General features: G+C 35.7%; 1 protein-coding gene across 1 annotated transcript in view; it reads left to right on the top strand.

The window, feature by feature from the left end:
* Tgap1l1 (GTPase activating protein testicular GAP1 like 1) overlaps positions 1 to 21447 on the top strand; it is a 144303-nt gene that overhangs the window by 25252 nt on the left and 97604 nt on the right. The window contains exons 14-20 of the mRNA XM_087636522.1: positions 392 to 531; positions 1791 to 1949; positions 4922 to 5031; positions 6332 to 6515; positions 11683 to 11917; positions 16894 to 17027; positions 20219 to 20328. Of these exons, the coding sequence (XP_087492648.1) occupies positions 392 to 531; positions 1791 to 1949; positions 4922 to 5031; positions 6332 to 6515; positions 11683 to 11917; positions 16894 to 17027; positions 20219 to 20328 (1072 nt within the window). The remainder of the gene's footprint in view (positions 1 to 391; positions 532 to 1790; positions 1950 to 4921; positions 5032 to 6331; positions 6516 to 11682; positions 11918 to 16893; positions 17028 to 20218; positions 20329 to 21447) is intronic.

Raw genomic sequence — 21447 nt, 5'->3', positions numbered from 1 at the left:
CAAGGACTGTAACAGAAATGCACTCAGGCAAATTGTGTTGTGAAGGACAGATACTGCTGGTACTTTACTGTTGTCCACGGCAGTCAGAAAGTCACATAAGGAGATGAAAAGATTGGTACTACATGAGTGTTTGATTCTAATACCTATAGGCATAGCTTTCAAGGCAAATACGAGAACTTACTCTTTATACATGAAGTATTGGCCATATACAACTATATATCCAGTACCTTATGAAGTAAGATTGTTACAAATGTTATAATACTAATTAGTTATTTTCTGTGTGTTTGTGATATTGCATAAGGCATGCAGGCAGTAAAAGGAAAAGGCTATGCTAGGGCTAAATGAGGGCTAAATGAGTTCATTTACAGCATTGATTTCCCTTCTTTCATAGATTCACAAAAACACGAAGTCAATATATATACTAACCCAACAGTACCATCTCTTAATCCACCACAAGCAAAGAAGAAATGTCTGTTTGGCAAATCTCTTACAAGTCTTTTTAAAGACAAAAAGTTGCCTGCTCCAATAGTTGTGAGTATCATTTTGGGTTTCTACAGCACCTTTGTTCTAAGTAAGTTATTTAATCAAGCAGACTAATGTTTAGATAACCTATCCATGAGGGTAAGATCATTTTAAAGTAGAAATAATTTCCACTGAAGTTTGAGTCATGCAATTGAAAGAAATCAAAAATACAAAAGAAAAAGAAGTAGTATTCCCACGTTTTACACTGATTGCATCAAAGATCCTAACCCACCAGCTTGTTGGAGGAAATGGGTCTATGGAAGGACCCTGCTGATTAACCAACTGTAAAGTCTTCCGGCTTCTTTATGACGCCATATTATTCTGGAGTCAATCCCTTAATATCATTGCCTCTGAGATTACTCGATCTTTTATAATTAAAAATAACTATAGACTTTTACTTTACATTATCGATGAAATAGATGTATGTATTGTTTTTGCTATATAGTAACATCTTTTCTTATATAGTAGACTATATTTAAAAGCTGCCTAATATTGCTTAATCTATTTTAAACTAGTTACTAAATTTCTTTGGAAATATATATTTACTGTCCACATCTATTTTAGAACTATAACTGAGCTAGGAATTTATGTGTGAACAAATTTACCATGTCAGACACATGAGCATTACTGCCCATTTCTTAGGTATTTTAGAGCAGAAATTTCTGGTGACTATATTTTTAATCATGCAATCAATTGAAATAGAGAAAAATATGGAGTAAATCTGTGTGTGGTAGTCATTTTTATGGAGTAAAGTTATGGAAGAATGATTGACAAATATTGGGTTCTTAAATGTGACAGCATCTTTAGACATAGTTTAAAAAAAGTTACAGAAAAAGGAAAAAAAGTCTCAGAAATATAGTGAAAAAATATTTATAAAAATACAAAACTTAGGATACATAATAGAGGCCAGGACAGACAGGAAGTAATATACTGATTTATCTCTAGAAGGGAAATATTCCAATATTTACTTAGAATGCCGTGCTTGAGAAAGATATTCATAGAAGGAAACAAAAAGTAATACAGGACCATTTACCAAAATGCTTTGGGGAACAGAAGTCCAAATAAAACCATGATGTTACAAATTGGGGGAAAGTGGATAAGTGAAGAAAATGTAATTGGAAGCTAAAACAGAAAAAAGTTCAATGACTTATTCCTCTCAGTTATTATTGTGCACCCAAAACTGTCCTTGCTCAGGTTCACAATAAAAGGCATATTTGTGCTTCAGATGTGGATGTCTAATAATACAAGCTTATCCGTATCCCACACAGGATATGTTATCCATAATTGCAGAGAAAGGTCCAGAATCGGATCACATATTCAAAAGTCTACCTAAAGAATCACACTGGTCCCTGAGGTATAGGCTTGACAATGAACAACAAATTGACTGGGACAAGGAATGCGTTCTTGTAATAGCATCCGTTTTAAAGGTAAGGAAGGTTTTTACATCATCAACATTAACATCCCTATAGAGATGCATATGTCCTTTTCTGTCCTTGAGATTACATAATGGTGTCTGTTTCCTGGAGCTATGAACACATGTCCTCTTGATAAGAGGCATAGCAGGTAAAAAGGCTGACAACCTCAAAGAGTCATCACAAAGACACAGGTGAACATCATCTGTTGGAAGTTAACATCCTCATATATCAGATGAGCTTTAGTTTGGCCTTACAAAAGTTCCTGCTGATTTCACCTCTGACCATACGATGTGAAGTAATAGTGGAACAAGTTATATTAGTGGTAAAAGTGTGCTTCACAAAGCATATGTTTCAATAACACTTACAAAAAATGTCCTTCAGAAATAACAGCTCAAAATGGCTAGTTCACTACTGACCAACAATTGGTGTTCGATGTTGGATATTGCCCTCTCTACAGTAGATACATGAAATTGTTTTCATTCCCAATCAAAAAACAAACCTGCAATTTAACTTTATCTGAATATTCACACTGGTCCCTGAGGGATAAGACAGACACTGAACAATATATTAATTGGAATGAAGAATGCTTGCTTGTTATAGCATCTGTGTTTCCCGGAACTATGGACACATGATCTCTTGATAAGACACATGGCAAGTAAATGTATGACAAAGTTTAGAATGTCACAAGATTCATCCCAAAGGCACAGTGAACAGCTTCTGTTGGAAGTTAACATCCTCATATATCAGATTGGATTTAGTTTGGCATTACACATATTCCCACCGATTCACCTCTGACCATATATTGTGAAGTAATAGCAGGACAAGTAATAATAGTGATAAAAGTGTGTTTTACAAAATTCATGTCGTAAATACTTACCAAAAAATATCCCTCTCAAATAACAATTCAAAATGGCTAGTCCACCACTGACCTACAATAGGCTATCAATGTTTGATATTGCCCTCTGTCCAGTAGATAAACAAAATTGTTTTCCTTCTCAATCAAAAACAAAAACAAAAAAAAAAAAACAAAAAACAAAAAAACCCAGCGCTTTCACTTTTTCCAGATATTGACATTCTACTTCCATGTCAAGTAGTCAAGGGTTAACCTAGGCTACATTTAACCTGTCTATCACTCTTAATCTGCCAGGAGCTGCAGTGACTCTAGAGCAAATATCATTCTTTTATTTCTGCTTGGGCCTTGATCTGAATTCACCTCTCAGAAGACTGTGAACCTATGGCCCAGACATCAAGAGAAAAGATAGTGTTCAGGGATTAACTATGCTTAATAACATTGGGCAAAGGTACACAATGATTCCTCCTTAGCTCTTGAGCTTGCCAAGGGTGTCTGGTTCAAATTGCCAGAAACATGGGAACACATCATGGGGAGAAAAGACAAGATCAGTGACTGAAGGTAGCCATGTGCATTCAAAGCAATTTACAGGTACAAGAACACCTGGGATTCTTCCAATTTTGACTTGTTACCCTTAGTACAACACTAAAGTTAACTGTGGTATTTTATGAACAAAGACAGTTTCTTTTCTTCAGACAAACTGTTGCTTTCAACTTAATTTATATTGTTGAATATTTACCAATTTTAAGAAAATGTTATGATACTAAGACTTTCTCACTTGGAAAACATATAAGAAATTTCCTCGCTATTCCAAGTGGTCTGTAAGCATAGGTCTACATGTATATTACAGTTTTACTCTGTGTGTACTATACAGATTCACAAAATTATACAATCAGGATCAGGTAATTTCTGGTGCTTCTATCTTTTCATAGTTGCCTATTTCCAAGAAGAGAATTTTTTTTGTTTCTTTGTTTTGTTCATTTGTTTTATTAGTTACTATCATCATCATCATTATTATTATAATTATTATTACTTTACATTTATTTATTTGTTCATTTTATGTCTCCTATGATGACCCCCCATTCTCTCATCACAAAGTCTCTTTCCTTCTCTGAGCCAGTTACGGGCCCCTGCTACTACCCTAGCACCCCAACTCTGTTCAGGGTTAGCACATCTTCTCCCCTAAGGCCAGTTGGGGAAGGGTTTTCAAGTCAAGAGCTTGCAGATAGCCCTGCTCCACATGTTGGGGGACTCACATGGAGACTAAGCTTTAGATTGCTGTAAATGTGCAGTAGGTCATGCTGCAGCTCCTGTAGGCTTTTTAGATGCTAATTCAGCCTTTGGTATCTCCTAGTGGTCCTGGGTAGTTGATTCTGTAGCTCTTACTATGGAGTTCCTATCTCCTTTAGGGTGTGGAATCCTTCCCTCATTTGTTCCATACAAGTCCCTGATTGATCCATAAAATCCAATGGTTGGCTATGGCTCTTCATATCCCATTTCAGTCAGCTGCTGGATGGAGCCTCTCAGAGGGCACTCATGATAGGCTCCTGTCTGGATATTCCATGTAGGAGCTGGCTTCCTTTAGGCAGAGAGAGCTTTGGTCTGGGAAGTGGAGTGGAGATCTATGATTACAAAGAGTGGTGTAGACTAGAAACCAGGAGAGGCAATTTGAACAGACTGTAGTTTTATTTCATTGCTATAGCAACTAGGACTCTGATTCATTGATTCTAGTCTTAGGGAAGAAAACACAAGATTCTGCATATAGGTTCCACATTTGACCCAAGATTCTGGGGAGATGTCAGTTTGGGAATCTTTTAGGGAAGTAGGCTCTCAACCACTGATTCTCAGCCTTCCTAATCCTGTAACACTAATATAATACCTCACGGTTTTGTGACTCTTAACCATTACTTCATTTTGCTTCTCTTCATAATTCAAATTTTGCTCCTGATATGATTATAAAGAAAAATGGATAGAATATCTGATATGGAAAATATATGATATGTAACCCCCTAATGAATATGACCCACAAGTTAAGAATCACTGGTCTAAATTGCTAATTTAAAAAAATGTTTTTCAAGTACTATCTACAATGTGCATTGACCATTACTTTTTTGTTTTATGTTCAATAAAAAAGGATTTTATTGTTAACATTGATGGAAGCTTACTAACATTGTCTTTATATGAAAATTGGCTTTGCATCACAGACGAAAGAACTATGACTGGAAAAATTAATGCCATTCAAAGGTAATGATACAGTAAGCACTTGGGGAACTGCACCAATTAGAAGCAGTGCTTTTGTAAGGTACACAGACTTGTGTTTCTAGTATTGCAAGCAGCAATGATGATCTATGCCAAGAGGTTTCCTTCACTCAGACATGTATTGTCACTTTATAAACATTCTGCTTTCTCAAGCTAGCGTGTTGAACCATGTCTGCAATCTTACCTGGGAGTCTTCTCCTTTATAAATGTCATGATTAAGAAGACAATCTATGTAACACATTGTGTTCAGGTCTGACTAGAGTATTGGATTATTCATGTGTGAAACAAATTAAAAGAAGTATGTGCATATAATACCTGTGGGTTACTTGCTTCCTTGAATTGTTATCATGGTATTGTGAATATTTCACATGGTCAATATATGTCATTGATTAGAACATGAATCTATTACTGAATTCTTCTTTCTCAACTATAACTATGTAGAGCCGTCTAGGTCAGGTAGAGATTTGACTTTTTTGAATCATTTTTCTGTGTGATACTCCATAGAATGATTTCATACTTAACCAGAGCTTTGAGCTCCCATTGCATCCCAGGTGCCCTGCATCTCAGTCTTGCAGTAGCAGAAACTTTTATAATTGTATTGTGTTGGATCACTAGTGTGCTTACTGCTCCTTATGTTCTGGAATGTCACCAGAGTGTTCCATGGATTCATACTACATTTGATATTAAATATATCTCCAGTCCATGATGGTTGTAAAGATCGTTTGCTGTTGAAAAACACTGGACGTTTTCACACACAGAACACACATGGTCTTCAAAATCTTCATTCATTCTAATACCAGGGCATTGAGTAGAATCATGAGTGTGATTCTGCTCCTTATGTTCTAGATTGTTATAAGACTGTGTCATGGAATTATAATACATTAGACGTTAAATGTGTCCCCCGGCTGGCAAGAAAGTTGGTGTGCTGTTTGTAAGCACTGGATGTTTTCACACACAGGACATACATGGTTTGCAACAATCTTCATTCTGATACCAGGGATCCTGCCAAGTTCCTCTGGCTTTTGTAGGTAGCAGTCATACATCTAGTACACTGACATTCATAAATAATTTTAAAAATGTTTTTCCATGATGCTGTACAGAAAAGTGATTTGCAGAAAACATTTTATGTATTACTCTAGCTATGTATTCTAACTTCTTTTGAATTCTGATTATACTATGAGTTAGTCTACAAAACATTTACCCTATTTGTTCTTCGTACTTAGATTTCTAACTTACATTATTTTCAAGATGGTCTAACCTAAAATTCTCCTTTTTCTTTGTTTAGCCTTTTGCAACAGATTCCAGAACCAAACTTTATACTATTAAAACATCTCATATGTGTATTAGAAATAATAAAAGATTCCTCCATGAATAATTTAGACAGTTACAGGTTATCTCATCGCATAGCCCCAAATGTATTATTGGGTACTTCAAGAATCTCATTATTTGGGAATGACGTCTTAAGAAAGGTAAGGGGATCTGAAATTTGCCTTTGGGAACAAATGTCTAATCATAATTCAGCAATTGGGAATACTTTAGAAGGATCATTTCTCTAACAGGAAACCCTAGGATTGCATTCTTCTGGAGTGGAGTAGAATATGTATTGATCTATTTCAGGAAGATTTGGGAAGGGAGATTTTTAATGTAGTTTAAAGTAAGTTAATCATTTCTTTCTACTGTTCTTTTCCTTTCTTCTTAAATATTGATTTAGATATTGATGTTTTAGCCAACAATATTCTGCACATATAATGGTAATCCAAGAAAACTAGAGTGAAATTTTAAAAAATCAAGATTACCTAGATTTTTATTGTTTTTTTCCATTGTAGCCCTATTTCTGCAGTATAGAATGGTTGTGTTTCATAGTGGTGAGACTATTATATTATTAAATATTCACATCATGTGAATTGCTGGTCATATTAAAGCACATTGCACATACACACATGTATATATACATACATGTATATATACATATATGTGTGTGTACATAAGGTATAAATGTACTTGTACATGTACATGTATTTGTATATGTATATGTACATACATAAGTAATAATGCATAATTGATGTATTTTATTTTGTATGCTTTCCATTATTTTATGACAAATCTATTTCCGGTACAGTTTTATGTTACTCAGGTATACTGTAGCTGTTACTTTTCTTATAAACACATTTACATAAATATTTTCACTAATTAATTTACTGTATATCCTGATTGCAGTCCCTTCCTCCATGTCCCATCTTTACAACCTGATTTTCCCTCCATTCTTCTTTACCTCAGTAGTGTAGAACATCCATTGACACCAACTCTTTCTGATATATCAATGTACAACAGGAATATGTGCATCACCTTCTACTGAAGCCATGCAAAGCAACCCAGAGAAAAGAAACCAATCCAGTGGTAGACAAAATGTCAGAGCCAGCCTGCACACGAACTCTTAGGGGAGATACCTGAAGATCAAGCTGCCCATCTACTACATATATGTAGGGGGCCTAGATCCTGCTGCTGGAGCATATGATGGGGGAGGTCCTGCAGATTCAAAGCTGAAGGATCACAATAATCAAAGGCTACAGCAAGATACCAGGATATAGAAGGAGAGGCATCTCAGGGAGGTTCCAGTATTGAGAGGATGGTAAAATACAGAGTACTGAAACCAGACCAGTGACTTATTTCAATGTCCTTTGGCAAGAAAATCTGTTTGGACAAGAGAGTATAATGTGTGACCACTTATGGCACAACACATCTCAAACACTGTTTTTTTTTATTTAATTTGACTTTTAATAATATTAAATTTAAATTTTTATTTAATTTTAATTTTTGAAATTTAGTGAGAGGGGTTTCCGAGGGATATATGGAAGGATTGAAAAGTGAAATGAGAGTTACTTGGTAGCAGGATTAGAAATTTACAGAGAATCAATGAAGGACATATATTTTGAAAAGGATAAAAGGCAAAGAAAATGTATATGTTAAGAAGGTAAGGTACATGTTAACTAGCATTTCTCAGGTATTAGGGCCACAAGTAAGAGGATATAATGGTTTTACTCACAATGGAGGATGATAGCACAAGGGATAGCTTAAATAGGATTCTTACTCAAGACTCTACTTGGCTTGGACTAGAAACATACCTTTTTTACTTAATTTATAATTACAACGGTATTGGAAACCTAAAATCCAAGCCTATACAAACTGCATGATTAGGCAAAATTAAACAACAAAATGCATTTTCACTCTTAATAACTTTTAATGATTCTTCCTTTATGGACAGTTCTTTTCAAATACATTCTTTTTTATGGTCAAGTATGCAAACAAACAAGCAAAACTATTCTGTACAATCTGCATATAAAATAAGACTATCCTGTGCAGGACGGCTCAAACAGAATCTTAGGCGCATGCTGGGCAGAATCATATGTGATGAATAGAGCTTACTTACCCTAAGCCATCATCGCAGAAGAAAAGTAATTTATCAGTGTTTTTCAATTTAGGACGTACCATAATTTTTGACGATTGCTGTGACAGAACACTGATGAAAAGCAACTTATGGAAGACAGGTTACACTCAACAGTATACTAGCAGTTACTAGTTAAATACTGAGAAATGTCAAAGCCCAAAATGAAACAGGGAGGCATAAACTGAAGCAGAAGCCTAGTAGGAGCACTGCCTCCTGTCTCATATCTCATTTTCTTTTTCTGACTAATAACAAAAGAGTGACACTATCCTGGAGAATTGGGCCCTACAAATTCGAAGGTTAGTCCAGGACAATATCCCTTAGACTTCACTATAGAATAGGTCACTCTAATGTAGGCATTTTCTCAATTAAGACTCCCTCTTCTCACCAACTTCTTCTCTCAGTCACATTTTTCCCCATCTTTTCTTTATGGAGTATTTCTTTTTTACATTTCGAATGTTATTCCCTTTCTTGGTGTCCAGGCCAATATTGCCCTAACCTGTCTTCCTCCTATTATTATGGGTGGTCCCGTCCCCATCCTCCCCCCATTACCGCCCTACCCCCAAAAATCATGTTCACTGGGTGTTCAGTTTTAGCAGGACCAAGGGCTTCCCCTTCCACTGGTGTTCTTACTAGGCTATTCATTGCTACCTATGAGGTCAGAGTCCAGAGTCAGTCCATGTATAGTCTTTGGGTAGTGGCTTAGTTCCTGGAAGCTCTGGTTGCTTGGCATTGTTATTCATATGGGGTCTGGAGCCCCTTCAAGCTCTTCCAGTCCATTCTCTGATTCCTTCAACTGGGGTCCCGTCCTCAGTTCAGTGATTTGCTGCTGGCATTCACCTCTGTGTTTGCTATATACTGGCTGTGTCTCTCAGGAGATATCTATATCTTGTTCCTGTCGGCCAGCACTTCTTTGCTTCATCCATCTTGTCTAATTGGGTGGCTATATATGTATGGGACACATGTGGGGCAGGCTCTGAATGGGTGTTCCTTCTGTCTCTGTTTTAATCTTTCCCTCCCTATTCCCTGCCAAGGGTATTCTTGTTCCCCTTTTAAAGAAGAAGTGAAGCATTGGCATTTTGATCATCCGTCTTGAGTTTCATGTGTTCTGTGCATTTAGGGTAATTCAAGCATTTGGCTAATAGCCACTTATCAATGAGTGCATACCATGTGTGTTATTCTGTGATTGGGTTACCTCACTCAGGATTATATTTTCCAGTTCCCTCCATTTGCCTATGAATTTCATAAAGTCATTGTTTTTGATAGCTGAGTAATATTCCATTGTGTAGATGTACCACATTTTCTGTATCCATTCCTCTGTTGAAGGGCATCTGGGATCTTTCCAGCTTCTGGCTACTGTAAATAAGGCTGCTATGAACATAGTGGAGCACGTGTCCTTTTTATATGTTGGGGTATCTTTTGGGTATATGCCCAAGAGAGGTATAGCTGGGTCCTCAGGTAGTTCAGTGTCCAATTTTCTGAGGAACCTCCAGACTGATTTCCAGAATGGTTGTACCAGTCTGCAATCCCACCAACAATGGAGGAGTGTTCCTCCTTCTCCACATCCTTGCCAGCATTTGTTGAACATTTCTTTAGGTGTTTCTTAGCCATTCGGCATTCCTCAGCTGTGAATTCTTTGTTTAGCTCTGAACCCCATTTTTAACAGGGTTATTTGTCTCCCTGGGGTTTAACTTCATGAGTTCTTTGTATATTTTGGATATAAGCCCTCTATCTGTTGTAGGATTGGTAAAGATCTTTTCCCAATCTGTTGGTTGCTGTTTTGTCCTAACCAAAGTGTCCTTTGCATTATAGAAGCTTTGCAGTTTTATGAGATCCCATTTGTCAATTCTTGATCTTAGAGCATATGCCATTGTGTTTTGTTCAGGAAATTTTCTCCAGTGCCCATGTGTTTGAGATGCTTCCCCACTTTTTCTTCTATTAGTTTCAGTGTATCTGGTTTGATGTGGAGGTCCTTGATCCACTTGGACTTAAGCTTTGTACAGGGTGATAAGCATGGATCAATCTGCATTCTTCTACATGTTGCCCTCCAGTTGAACCAGCACCACTTGCTGAAAATGCTATCTTTTTTCCATTGGATGGTTTTGGCTCCTTTGTCAAAAATCAACTGCCTATAGGTGTGTGAGTTCATTTCGGGGTTTTTCAATTCTATTCCTTTGGTCTATCTGTCTGCCTCTGTACCAATACCATCAGTCACATTTCTATTGCCTTAATAAAAAACCAGGATTTAAAACACCAACCAAAGAGTGTGCATGGGAGAACACATGGCTCCAGCTGGATATGCAGCAGGGGATTGTCTTATTTGGCATCAATCACTAGGAGGGGAGGCACTTAATCCTGGCTTGATGGCCTAGGGTAGGGGAATGCTATGTTGTTGAGGCAGGAGTGTGTGGGCAAGTGAGAGAACACTGCAATAGAGGCAAGGGAGGAGATACAGGTTTTGTGGGAGGGAACTGTGAAGTGGGATAATGTTTGAAATGTAATTGAATAAAATAACCAATAAAAAATAAAACAACCAGGGAGTAATAAAAAATAATGAACAAGTAACTTATTAATGTAAGTGGTTATTTGGGACCTACAAATGCTGAGCGAGTATCACACTTCAATGCCATGACAGAGGAGCACGACTGCAGAAAGGAAGCAAAACCAAACAGGAAGCTGAGAGCTGATGGTTCTTATCATAGGAGCAAAAATGTAGCAGAGAAAGTGCATTGAGAATGGCCACCTACCTTTGTAACTACAAATTCTAGGCAGTGGTGTACTTCGGCCAGGAGGGCCAAGGTACCAGAAGATTGTCAATGAGTATTGTGTATGTGTATTGTGATGCCTGGGACTAGAGAGGCATCCCATTCAAAACATCCCAATAAACAGCTACCGCAACCCACACACAAACCATTAACACAATGGTTGTTAATTTGGTTCACTCAGTTTTTTGCAGCGTATCATTTCTGAAATTTTGCATTGGTTAAAGTTTTCTTCTGCTCTTTTCAATAGGTATGAAATTTTAACAAGTTTGGTAAAATGCAAAGAACTTAGAGTCTCCGTTTCAGAAACTTCATTTCATGGTTTCCTATCTGTTGCAACTGTTATGTTCCTGATAGTATTGGATCTCATTATTAAATTTCAATTTTGTACACTATGTGAAATGACAATCTTGTTTTTACCTTGTGTTATAGATGTCCATTATACAGATCATGATTGACAACTACCACAAAATATTTGGAAATAATGATATGTTTATTAAATATATTGACAATAAGTCTGATGATCTAAGGATGCGTAAAGCGTCAATAAATTTTTCTGGCAAATCACCTGTTATGTCAAAAGTCATGACATGCTACAACTGGAAAACATGTGGTAACAATAAAAAAAATATTTTATGTGCTGCTCTGCAGGAGGAACGTCCTACAGGTAAGACAAAATTTATTTACTCATCAAATGAATGGAAGGTTGATGTAATTTTGTCATTTCATTAATTTGTAAGTATCAGAGAAGCATTGGGACACAATATGATATTAGAATATGGGAAAAGCTTTTAAACATTACTTTATTTAAATTATACTTAAATATATGCATATACATATGTATATGTATACACATATATACTTGCACACATATGGATACATACAGGTATGCATGATACATTATCTAGAGAATCCTAAAATATTATCAGCTAAAAATTCTCCCATTTCTTCCCATGGTGCTTAAGACATATAAGATTTCTTGTGTAGTAAATTATTTTTGATAACATCATTTAGAAACTATGATTTGATATACAAATCCATTAAGTATTCTGCAAGATTAAGCCTTGCACCACTGTCAACACTCTTTGTTACCCTAGTGCAAAATAATGTTTGTTTAACTCCCTATGAGGAACAATATTGCAAAATGCTTGGCATTGGCACAAATATTAAATTGCACAGGATCCAATACAAAACCTATGTGCGTTATGGTGAAGAGACTAAAACTCACCTGATTAACAGGTAGTTCCCTGCAAATTCAAATACATTTTTAACTCAAGTAGTACTTTGTATAGAGTTAAGAAATTATACTGAAATATTACCCTTATCTGAAGTGAGGTAGATCTATGATCAGAGTGATTGATGATAACATTTAATGTTTCATTTAGTAGGACAAAACAGATCACCTACCACATATAAGTAGGAAAGAATGAGTTAAGTAGGTCTAAGGTCGTTCTATTTTAATGTTCCCTTCTACCTAACAATTATAGCAGAAGAATTATTGCAAGATCCTATTTCAGTTTTATATTTCACCATATTAGTTACAAATTGTTTTCACCTACAATACTTATTTTATGCAGCATATTTCACATTCTTTGCTATTATAACAAATGTTATTAAATGTGATTATTCCTTACAATCCAATGTGCCTTCTTCATGGTCCTCCACAGTCTTTGGAAAAGGGCGTTTTTCAGGCTCTGCCTCTACATCCCAGTTATAGTATTAGTTTTCTAACCTCAGTTACCAATGTGTGGCCAGAAGTTAATGACACTGAATAATCCATCAGATTTCTGCGTAGAATCCCATGCCATAGAAAGTTCTAAATAAAATTCTATTAACAATCAAAATTAATCCTCACACATGATAAACTTAGAGGTGGATTATGGATGTAGAATATACAAAATTACCTGAAAAGATAACCCAGTGTCTAAAGGAATTGAAATACAGGCTTAGGGACATGAATTTGGGTCATCAAAACATACATTAAAAAACAAACAAAATAGGAATTGTAGCACAATTATCTCTAAACCAGAAGCTTCTACCTGAAGGGAGATTGTAGTTGGAGACAGTAATTAACAGAAGTTTATAGGACACAATATTCCTGACATATTGTTCAGTAATGGTCAATAAAGAACCTCCCGCACAACCCCCCAAAAAAGATGAGAGAGATTGAGAAAGACCAATACTAGAGGCTCTCTCCAAATGTTAATCAGTTCAAAGTTCTAAATAAGCTTTAAATTCATCAGTTGTGATGTGAGCTGCTCATGTTTTATACACACACACACACACACACACACACAAACACACAAACATACACACATGCACGCATTACATGCACTGGGAAATGCACAGAAGCATACAGCATGTTTGTTGTATTACTCTTCATCGCCTGAGACCTCAACATGAAATATTCTTAATTCATGGTTTGTGTATCTCAAAAGTGTCTGTAATACAAATTTGAGATACAGAAATCTTAGAGAAAACCTCCAGTAAAGAAATTGATAATTTCCATATTTATTGTTCTTGGTCCCTCCTGAACTCCCATTACTATAAGTACACAATGTTTTCATTTAATATGAGTATTATTTTAAATTTTTATCAAAAACTGAATTGTAGCACTGTAGCCTGAAATTTCTCCCTTAAGTCCATCATGGTCACTGCCCTTTGAAACTCGTTTTAATATTGTTTTATACATGTTTTTATTTATATATATTTGTATCTTTAAAAATGTGAATATTGCTTGAGTTCATTTTGTTCTGTCTGTGAATATGGTTTCCATGATGTACAGTGTCCATTAGACAATGCATATGAAGGTCATTTCTGGAAAAAATAATATTTAGTCAGTCATAATTAGCTACCTTTAACTTTTGACAAGTGCAATTTTGACCATTGTCTTAACACTGCATTGACGTTGCTATTATTGTGATTTCGCACCTATTTATATGAGAGGCGATTTCAAAACAGACTTTAAAGTATCCTGGGTCTTACTCTATTTGTAACCCCTCTTCTACAATGGTCCCTGAGCTATAGAGCATTTAGTTCTAATGTACATGTATTCACTGGTGCTGGATTTTCCATAATGCAAGTATCTCGTAATTGTGTCCAGTATTTATTTTCTGTAATGGTCTCTATTTTCTATACAAAGTGTTTCTTTGATGCGTGATGATGGCCCAACTTATTGGTGGATATAAGACTAATATTTAGAATGCTGTAAGGAACGTGGCTAATTCAGTAAATTACTGTGATCAGTTTTCAAGTTTATGACCAAACTAGCTACATAAATCAAACTAGATTCCTAGCACCAGCCATGATTTCAATCCTGGATAGAGAAATACTTTGATTGTTGAAGTATTTCATGTGACTCTTCCCAAAATACGATTACTTTAGTTAGAACTTGGATTTCTCTCAATGCTGGGGGCTTGAAAGCCAGTTGGGAAATAAATCTTAGAAGGATGTATCAGCAGTCAACTGATTTATCTAGATACGTCTTAGTAGCCTCCAGCTTTAAGTCAAGGTCCTAAGGTAGGTAAAACAGTAGGCAGGTTGACATGTTAGGGAAGCAATTGATAGTTGTACTCACCTGTAACGCATATGAAATACGACAATAAACAGTGTGGCAAAATATCCGAATAAGTGCAATAAGTGACACTAACAGCTCATTTTAAAACAACTGTTCTTTGATTAGACTTAAATGTATTTTCATTACCACAGAATTTAACATAGTTATGGGTCTTTCATTTCTTTTCTTAGAAAAATAAATGTTATGCCTAAGTACCCCTTTATACTTCAACATTTGATGTCTTTTATTTCTCTTTAGGATCGTCCATGCAGGTCCTTTGAATTGACCAAGTCTCCCATTTTCACTCCTTTTTGACAAGATCAATTCATTTACCTTGTATAATATAAAAAATTGAAATATAAATATACAGTTCCTTTATTTTTGACTCTTTTAATTGTCTTATTTCCACATCTGCAATTAGCTTTAAATGATTATAGTTTGAAATGTTAAATGTTGAAATATCAAGTAATAAAAAAATGCTTACCATACTGTGTTAAGTGAAGAACATTTAGCAGTAACTGTCTTATTTTACAAGGATGGTAATGATTCTATCTTCTAGTATTTCCCTACAGTGTGTGCTGCCCATCATCTAGTTATATATTAACTATTAGGGAACCAAAGGCTTGCTGTACTCATCCTTAGTCATACTCCATGGACTCTTGTTTCATACAGCATTTGTAAACAAATAGAAAAATATTAAAATTGAATGAGGCTAATGGGACACAGGTTAGAAATGAAAGAGTCAAAATATCTTTTTGTAGTTTATATGATAGTAAACATAAGTGAGTTTAAATAATCCATTAGAATACTAAGATATCTTGTAAAATCTTTCAACAATTAGTAGCATACAAAATTAATACACAAAGTGAGCATTCTGTCTTTATAAAAATGAAAGGTAATGAAAGGTAAATCAAAGAAACACCAGCATTCACAGTAAACATCAAAAGTATTCAGTTACTTGGGGAAATTCTAACCATGATGTAAAAGGCTTGTATAATTAAAAAGAAACAAAAAAGAAAAACAAAAAATTACAACCCAATACAAGAACAAAAAGTCTTACAGATTGAACAGATATCACATAATGGAAAAATTCTCCCATGCTCATGAATCAGTAACATTTATATAGTGAAATACATAGACCTACCTATAATACCATTTTGATTCTATTCTTTGAACGCTTTATAAATTTATAACACTTTCGATGTTATTAGGAGAAACACTATTATCGAAGTGATTATTTTTACCTGCTTCCCTCCCATCTTCTGCCATGTTCCCTTGCCCTCACCCATAAAGCCTCACCAACATTCCTTCCAAAACTTTAACTGAGCTAAGACAACACCAATGAACATGAAAAAACTAAATGGGACCTGAGACCTAGACAAAGAAATATAGGCAACTGCATCCTTAACACGAGTATGCAGTAATATCTAAAACAAGTTTATTTTTGGATGCAGGAGAAAGATGGAACCTGTTTTCTTCTCTAAACTGATAGTCTGTATTTTATTGGGTGAGACAGCTAATGATTTCATTTATTTGTGAGTCTTTGTTATTTTGTTGATGCCATATACTTTCCCTCTGTTTTTTTGAATGACTACAGAGTTAATTATCATTCCTGTCCTCTTGAGTATATATACCTTTCCATTAGATTGATGTTTGCCTTTTGTAGACCAAGATTGCTGAAGAGAAATGGCTTCCTGGTGAATATTCTATGTAATGTTTCTCCTCTTTTGTTAATATGAGTGATACGTTTGCTTCGTAATAAAGTCGAGGCTTCTATATGTATTCTTTGACACCATGTTGATCTTTGATCCAGGCCCAACCGTATTTTAGAATATCCATTGAAAATTCAGGTGTTAGTCAAATGCGGTCAGCTCTATCTGTGACTTGGTCTTCTCCTTCATAGCTTTTTGTATTTTTATTTCTTATTTCAGTTAGTCTTTCTTTATTATGTGTCTGTTTGATGTTTTCTATGCTTCTAGTACTTTAACAGGTATCTCTTTCTGATTTAGGGGCTATAAAATGAAAAGTGAATGCAATGTTAAGGGAGTTCAGTTACAACAATGATTTCTCTTCTTTCTTAAATTCAGAGAAATATGAAGGCAAAGTATATACCAACCCACCAGTACGTTGTCTATTTCCATTACGACCTGCAAAGAAATGTTTGTTTAAGCAACCTCTTATGACTATTTTTGAAGACAGAGAGCTACATACTCCAATAATTGTGAGTATCATTTTGGGTTTCTACAGCACCTTTGTTCTAAGTAAGTTATTCAATCAAACTTGTGAATGCTTAGATAACGTATCCATGGGGGTAAGATTATATTAAAATAGAAATAAGTTTCACTGAAGTTTAAACCATGTAACTGAAATAAATAGTATTCTCAGGTTTTCTACTGACTGCATCAAAGTTCCAAACCTAAAATCTTGTTGGAGGAAATGGGTCTATGGAAGTGACCTGCTGAGTACCCAGCTGTAAAGACTACCAGCTTCCTTATGACTCCATATTTTTCTGGAGTCTCCTGTACTATTATTGCCTCTGAGATTACTCTATATTTTACAATTGTAAATATGTATCGATCTTTAATTTACAGTATTAATGAATTAGATATACACATTTTTGCTGTATTTTAACATCTTTTATCCTAGTGGACTATACATAAATGCCAACTAATATGTCTTAACCTATTTTAAATGAGTTATTAGACTTCTTCGGATATGTATATTTACTGTCCAGCATCTACATTACTAGTATAACTGTGTTAGGAATTTATGCTTTGTGTGAACAAATTTATCCTGTCAGACACATTAGCATCCTTACTACAGGTAAGGAAGGTTTTTTTTCTTCTCCAACATTAAGCATGCCACTAGAGATGCATATGTGCTTTCTGTCCTTGAAATTACATGATGATGACTGTTTCCTGGAACTATGGACACATGATCTCTTGATAAGACACATGGCAGATAAAAGGCTTAAAAAGTTTAGAATGTCACAAGATTCATCACAAAGACACAGGTGAATAGCTTCTGTTGGCATTTAACCTCCTCATATATCAGATCGGCTTTAGTTGACATTACATATATTCCCACTGATTCACCTCTGACCATATATAACGTGACAAGTAATAATAGTGATACAAGTGTGTTTTACAAAATTCATGTCTTAAATAATACTTACCAATAAATAGCACTACTGACCTAAAATAGGCTGTCAATGTTTAATATTGGCCTCTGTCCATTAGATAAATATAATTGTTTTCCTTTTCAATCAAAAAAAATCCAGTACTTTCACTTTTGCCAGATACTGACATCCTACTTCCATGTCAAGTAGTCAAGTATTAACCTAAGCTGCATTTAACCTGTCTTTCACGCCTAATTTGCTAGGGAGCTGCAGTGACTCTAGAGCAAATATCTTTGTTTTATTTCTGTTTGGGCCTTGATCTGAATTCACCTCTCAGAAGAATGTGGACCTATGGCCCAGACATCAGGAGAAAAGATAATGCTCTGTGATTAACTGTGCTTAATAACATTAGGCAAAGAACCCAATGAGCCCTCCTTGGCCCTCGACCTTGCCAAGTGTGTCTGGTTCAAATTGACAGAAACGTGGGACCACATAATGGGGAGAATAGTTAAGATCAGTGACTGAAGGTAGTCATGTGTATTCAAAGCAATTTACAGGTACAAGAAAGAGTACCTGGGATTCTTCCATTTTTTTGAATTTCTATCCTAATTAAAACATGAAAGTTTATTGTGGTATTTCATGCAAAAAGACAGTTTCTGTTTTTTAAAAAAATATGATGCTAGGGGCTGGAGAGATGGTACAGTAGTTAAGAGCACTGATTGCTCTTCTATAGGACCTGAGCTCTATTCCCAGCAACGACATGGTGGCTCACAACCATCTGTAATGGGGTGCAGTACTCTCTTCTGGTGTGTCTGAAGGGATCAACTTTGTACTCACATACATTAAATAAATAATTCTTTAAAAAAAAACTGGTGCTTACAACTAAATTTAGATAGTTGAATAAATACAAATTTTAAGAAAAAGATATGAAACTGTGAGACCTTCTCACACAGCAAACAAGTAAGTCACTTCACCACAATTCCAACTTTGTCTGTAAACAGAGGTACACATGTATATTACAGCTTTACTCTGTGGGAACTAAAATAAATATTCACCAAATTATACAAGCAGAAGGAGGTATTTTATAGTGTTCTCACTTTTGGAGAGTTGCCTAATTCCAAAAAGAGGCCTGTAGTTTTGGTTTGTTTATTTTGTTGGAATTTTTTAATAGCTACTCCTCCTCCTCCTGCTCCTCTTTTTCCTACTACTACTACTATTTTATATTTATTTGTTCATTGAATTTCTTGCATGCTGCCGCCCACATCTTCTCCCGTCATTCTTTCTCTAAGTTGTCAGGGGGCACTAGGTCATCCTCCTTCCCTGGCATATCAATTTCTTCAGGGTTAGCATAACTTCTGCCCCTGATTTCAGGTGGGGAAGGGTTTTCACAGTCCACAGCTTAAGTATAACCCCTGTTCCTTATGTTGGGGGACCCACATGGAGACTAAGCTTTACATTTGCTATAAATGTGCTGCAGCATCTGCTGCCTTTTCAGTTGGAAGTTCAGCCTTTAGTATTTCACAGTGGATCAGCTTAGTTGATTATGTAGCTCTTCCTATGGAGTTCCTATCTTCTTCCGGGCACGGAATCTTTCCTGCATTTCTACCATAAAGTCCTTCACTGATCCATAAGATACAATGATTGGCTGTGGCTATTTACATCTTATTTCAGTCTGCTGCTGGTTGGAGCCTTTCAGAGAGCAGTTATGATAGGCTCCTCTCTGGATGTTCCACATAGGAGCTGCCTTCCTTCAGGCAGAGAGAGCTTTGGTCTGGGAATTGGAGTGCAGATCTATGATTGCAAGGAGTGGTGTGGACTAGAAGCCAGGAGAGGCAATATGAACAGACTGTAGTTTCAGTTCATTGCTATAGCAACTAGGACTCTGCTTAACTGGTTCTTGTCTTAGGTAAGAAAACACATTTAGGTTCCACATTTGATCCAAGATTCTGGGGAGATGTCAGTTTGGGGTCTTTTAGGGAAGTAGGCTCTCAACCACTGATTCTCAACCTCCCTAATCCTTTAACACTAATATATTTTCTCATGGTTTTGTGATTCATAAAGAACACTTCATTTTGCATCTCTTCATAATGCAAATGTTGTTCCTGATACGAGTATAAAGAAAAATGGATAGAATATCTGATATGGAAAATATATGATATGTGACCCCCTAATCATTATAGACCACAAGACAAGAATCACTCGTCTAAACTGTTAATTTAAAAAAAAATTTTTTCAAGTATTCTCTACAATGTACATTGACCATTACTTTTTTTGATTTATGTTCAATACAAAAGGATTTTATTTTTAACATTGATGGAACCTCACTTACTCTGACTGTATATGAAAATTGGCTTTGCATACCAGAAGAAGGAACTCTGGCTGAAAAAATCAATGTCATCCAAAGGTAATGATTCAGTATACACTTGGGGAACTGCAGCAATATCGAAGAAGTGCTTTTTTAAGTTTCATAGGCTTGTGTTTCTAGTATTGCAAGCAGCAATGATGTCCTATGCCAAGAGCTTTCCTTTGCTCAGATATGAATTGTCACATTCTGCTTTCTCAAGCTATCATGTTGAATCATGTCTGCAATTTTACCTGGAAGTCTTCTTTATAAATGTCCTGATTTAGAAGACAGTCTATGTAACACCTTGTGTTCAGGTCTGGCTAGAGTATTGGTTTAGTTCATGTGTGAGACAAATTAAAAGAAGTATGTGCATATAATACCTGTGGGTTTCTTGCATCATTGAATTGTTACCACAGTATTGGGAATATTTCACATGGTCAATATATGTCATTGATTAGAACATGAATCTATTACTGAATTGATCTTTCTGAGCTATAACTATGTAGAGACATCTAGGTCAGGCATAGCTTTGACTTCTTTGAATCATTTTTCTATGTGATATTCCATAGAATGATTTCATACTTAACCAGAGCTTTGAGCTCCCATTGCAACCAAGGAGCCCTGCATCTCTGTCATGCAGTAGCAGAAACTTTTGTAATTGTATTGTGTAGGATCACTAGTGTGCTTTCTGCTCCTTATATTCTAGAGTGTCACAAGTGTGTTACATGGATTCATACTACATTAGATATTAAATGTGTCTCCACTCCATGATGGCTGGAAAGATGGTTTGCTGTTGAAAAACACTGGATGTTTTCATACACAGAACACACATGGGTTTCAAAAATCTTCATTCATTCTAATACCAGGGCATTACGTAGAATCATGAGTGTGATTCTGCTCCTTATGTTCTAGATTCTTGTAAGACTGTTTCATGGATTTATAATACATTAGATGTTAAAGTTGTCCCCATGGTAGCAAGAAAGATGGTTAGCTGTTTGATAGCACTGGATGTTTCCACACACAGAACATACATGTTTTGCAACAATCTTCATTCATTCTGATAACAGTGATCCTGCCAACTTCCTCTGGCTTCTGTAGGTAGCAGTCATACATCTAGTACACTGACATTCATAAATAATTTTAAAAATGCATTTCCATGATGCTGTACAGAAAAGTGAT

Source organism: Rattus norvegicus, chromosome 2, assembly GCF_021556685.1.
Source record: "Rattus norvegicus strain SHRSP/BbbUtx chromosome 2, alternate assembly SHRSP_T2T, whole genome shotgun sequence".
Taxonomy (NCBI): Eukaryota; Metazoa; Chordata; class Mammalia; order Rodentia; family Muridae; genus Rattus; species Rattus norvegicus.
Note: the sequence above shows the minus strand (reverse complement) of the source record. Positions and strands in the feature narration are given on the sequence as shown.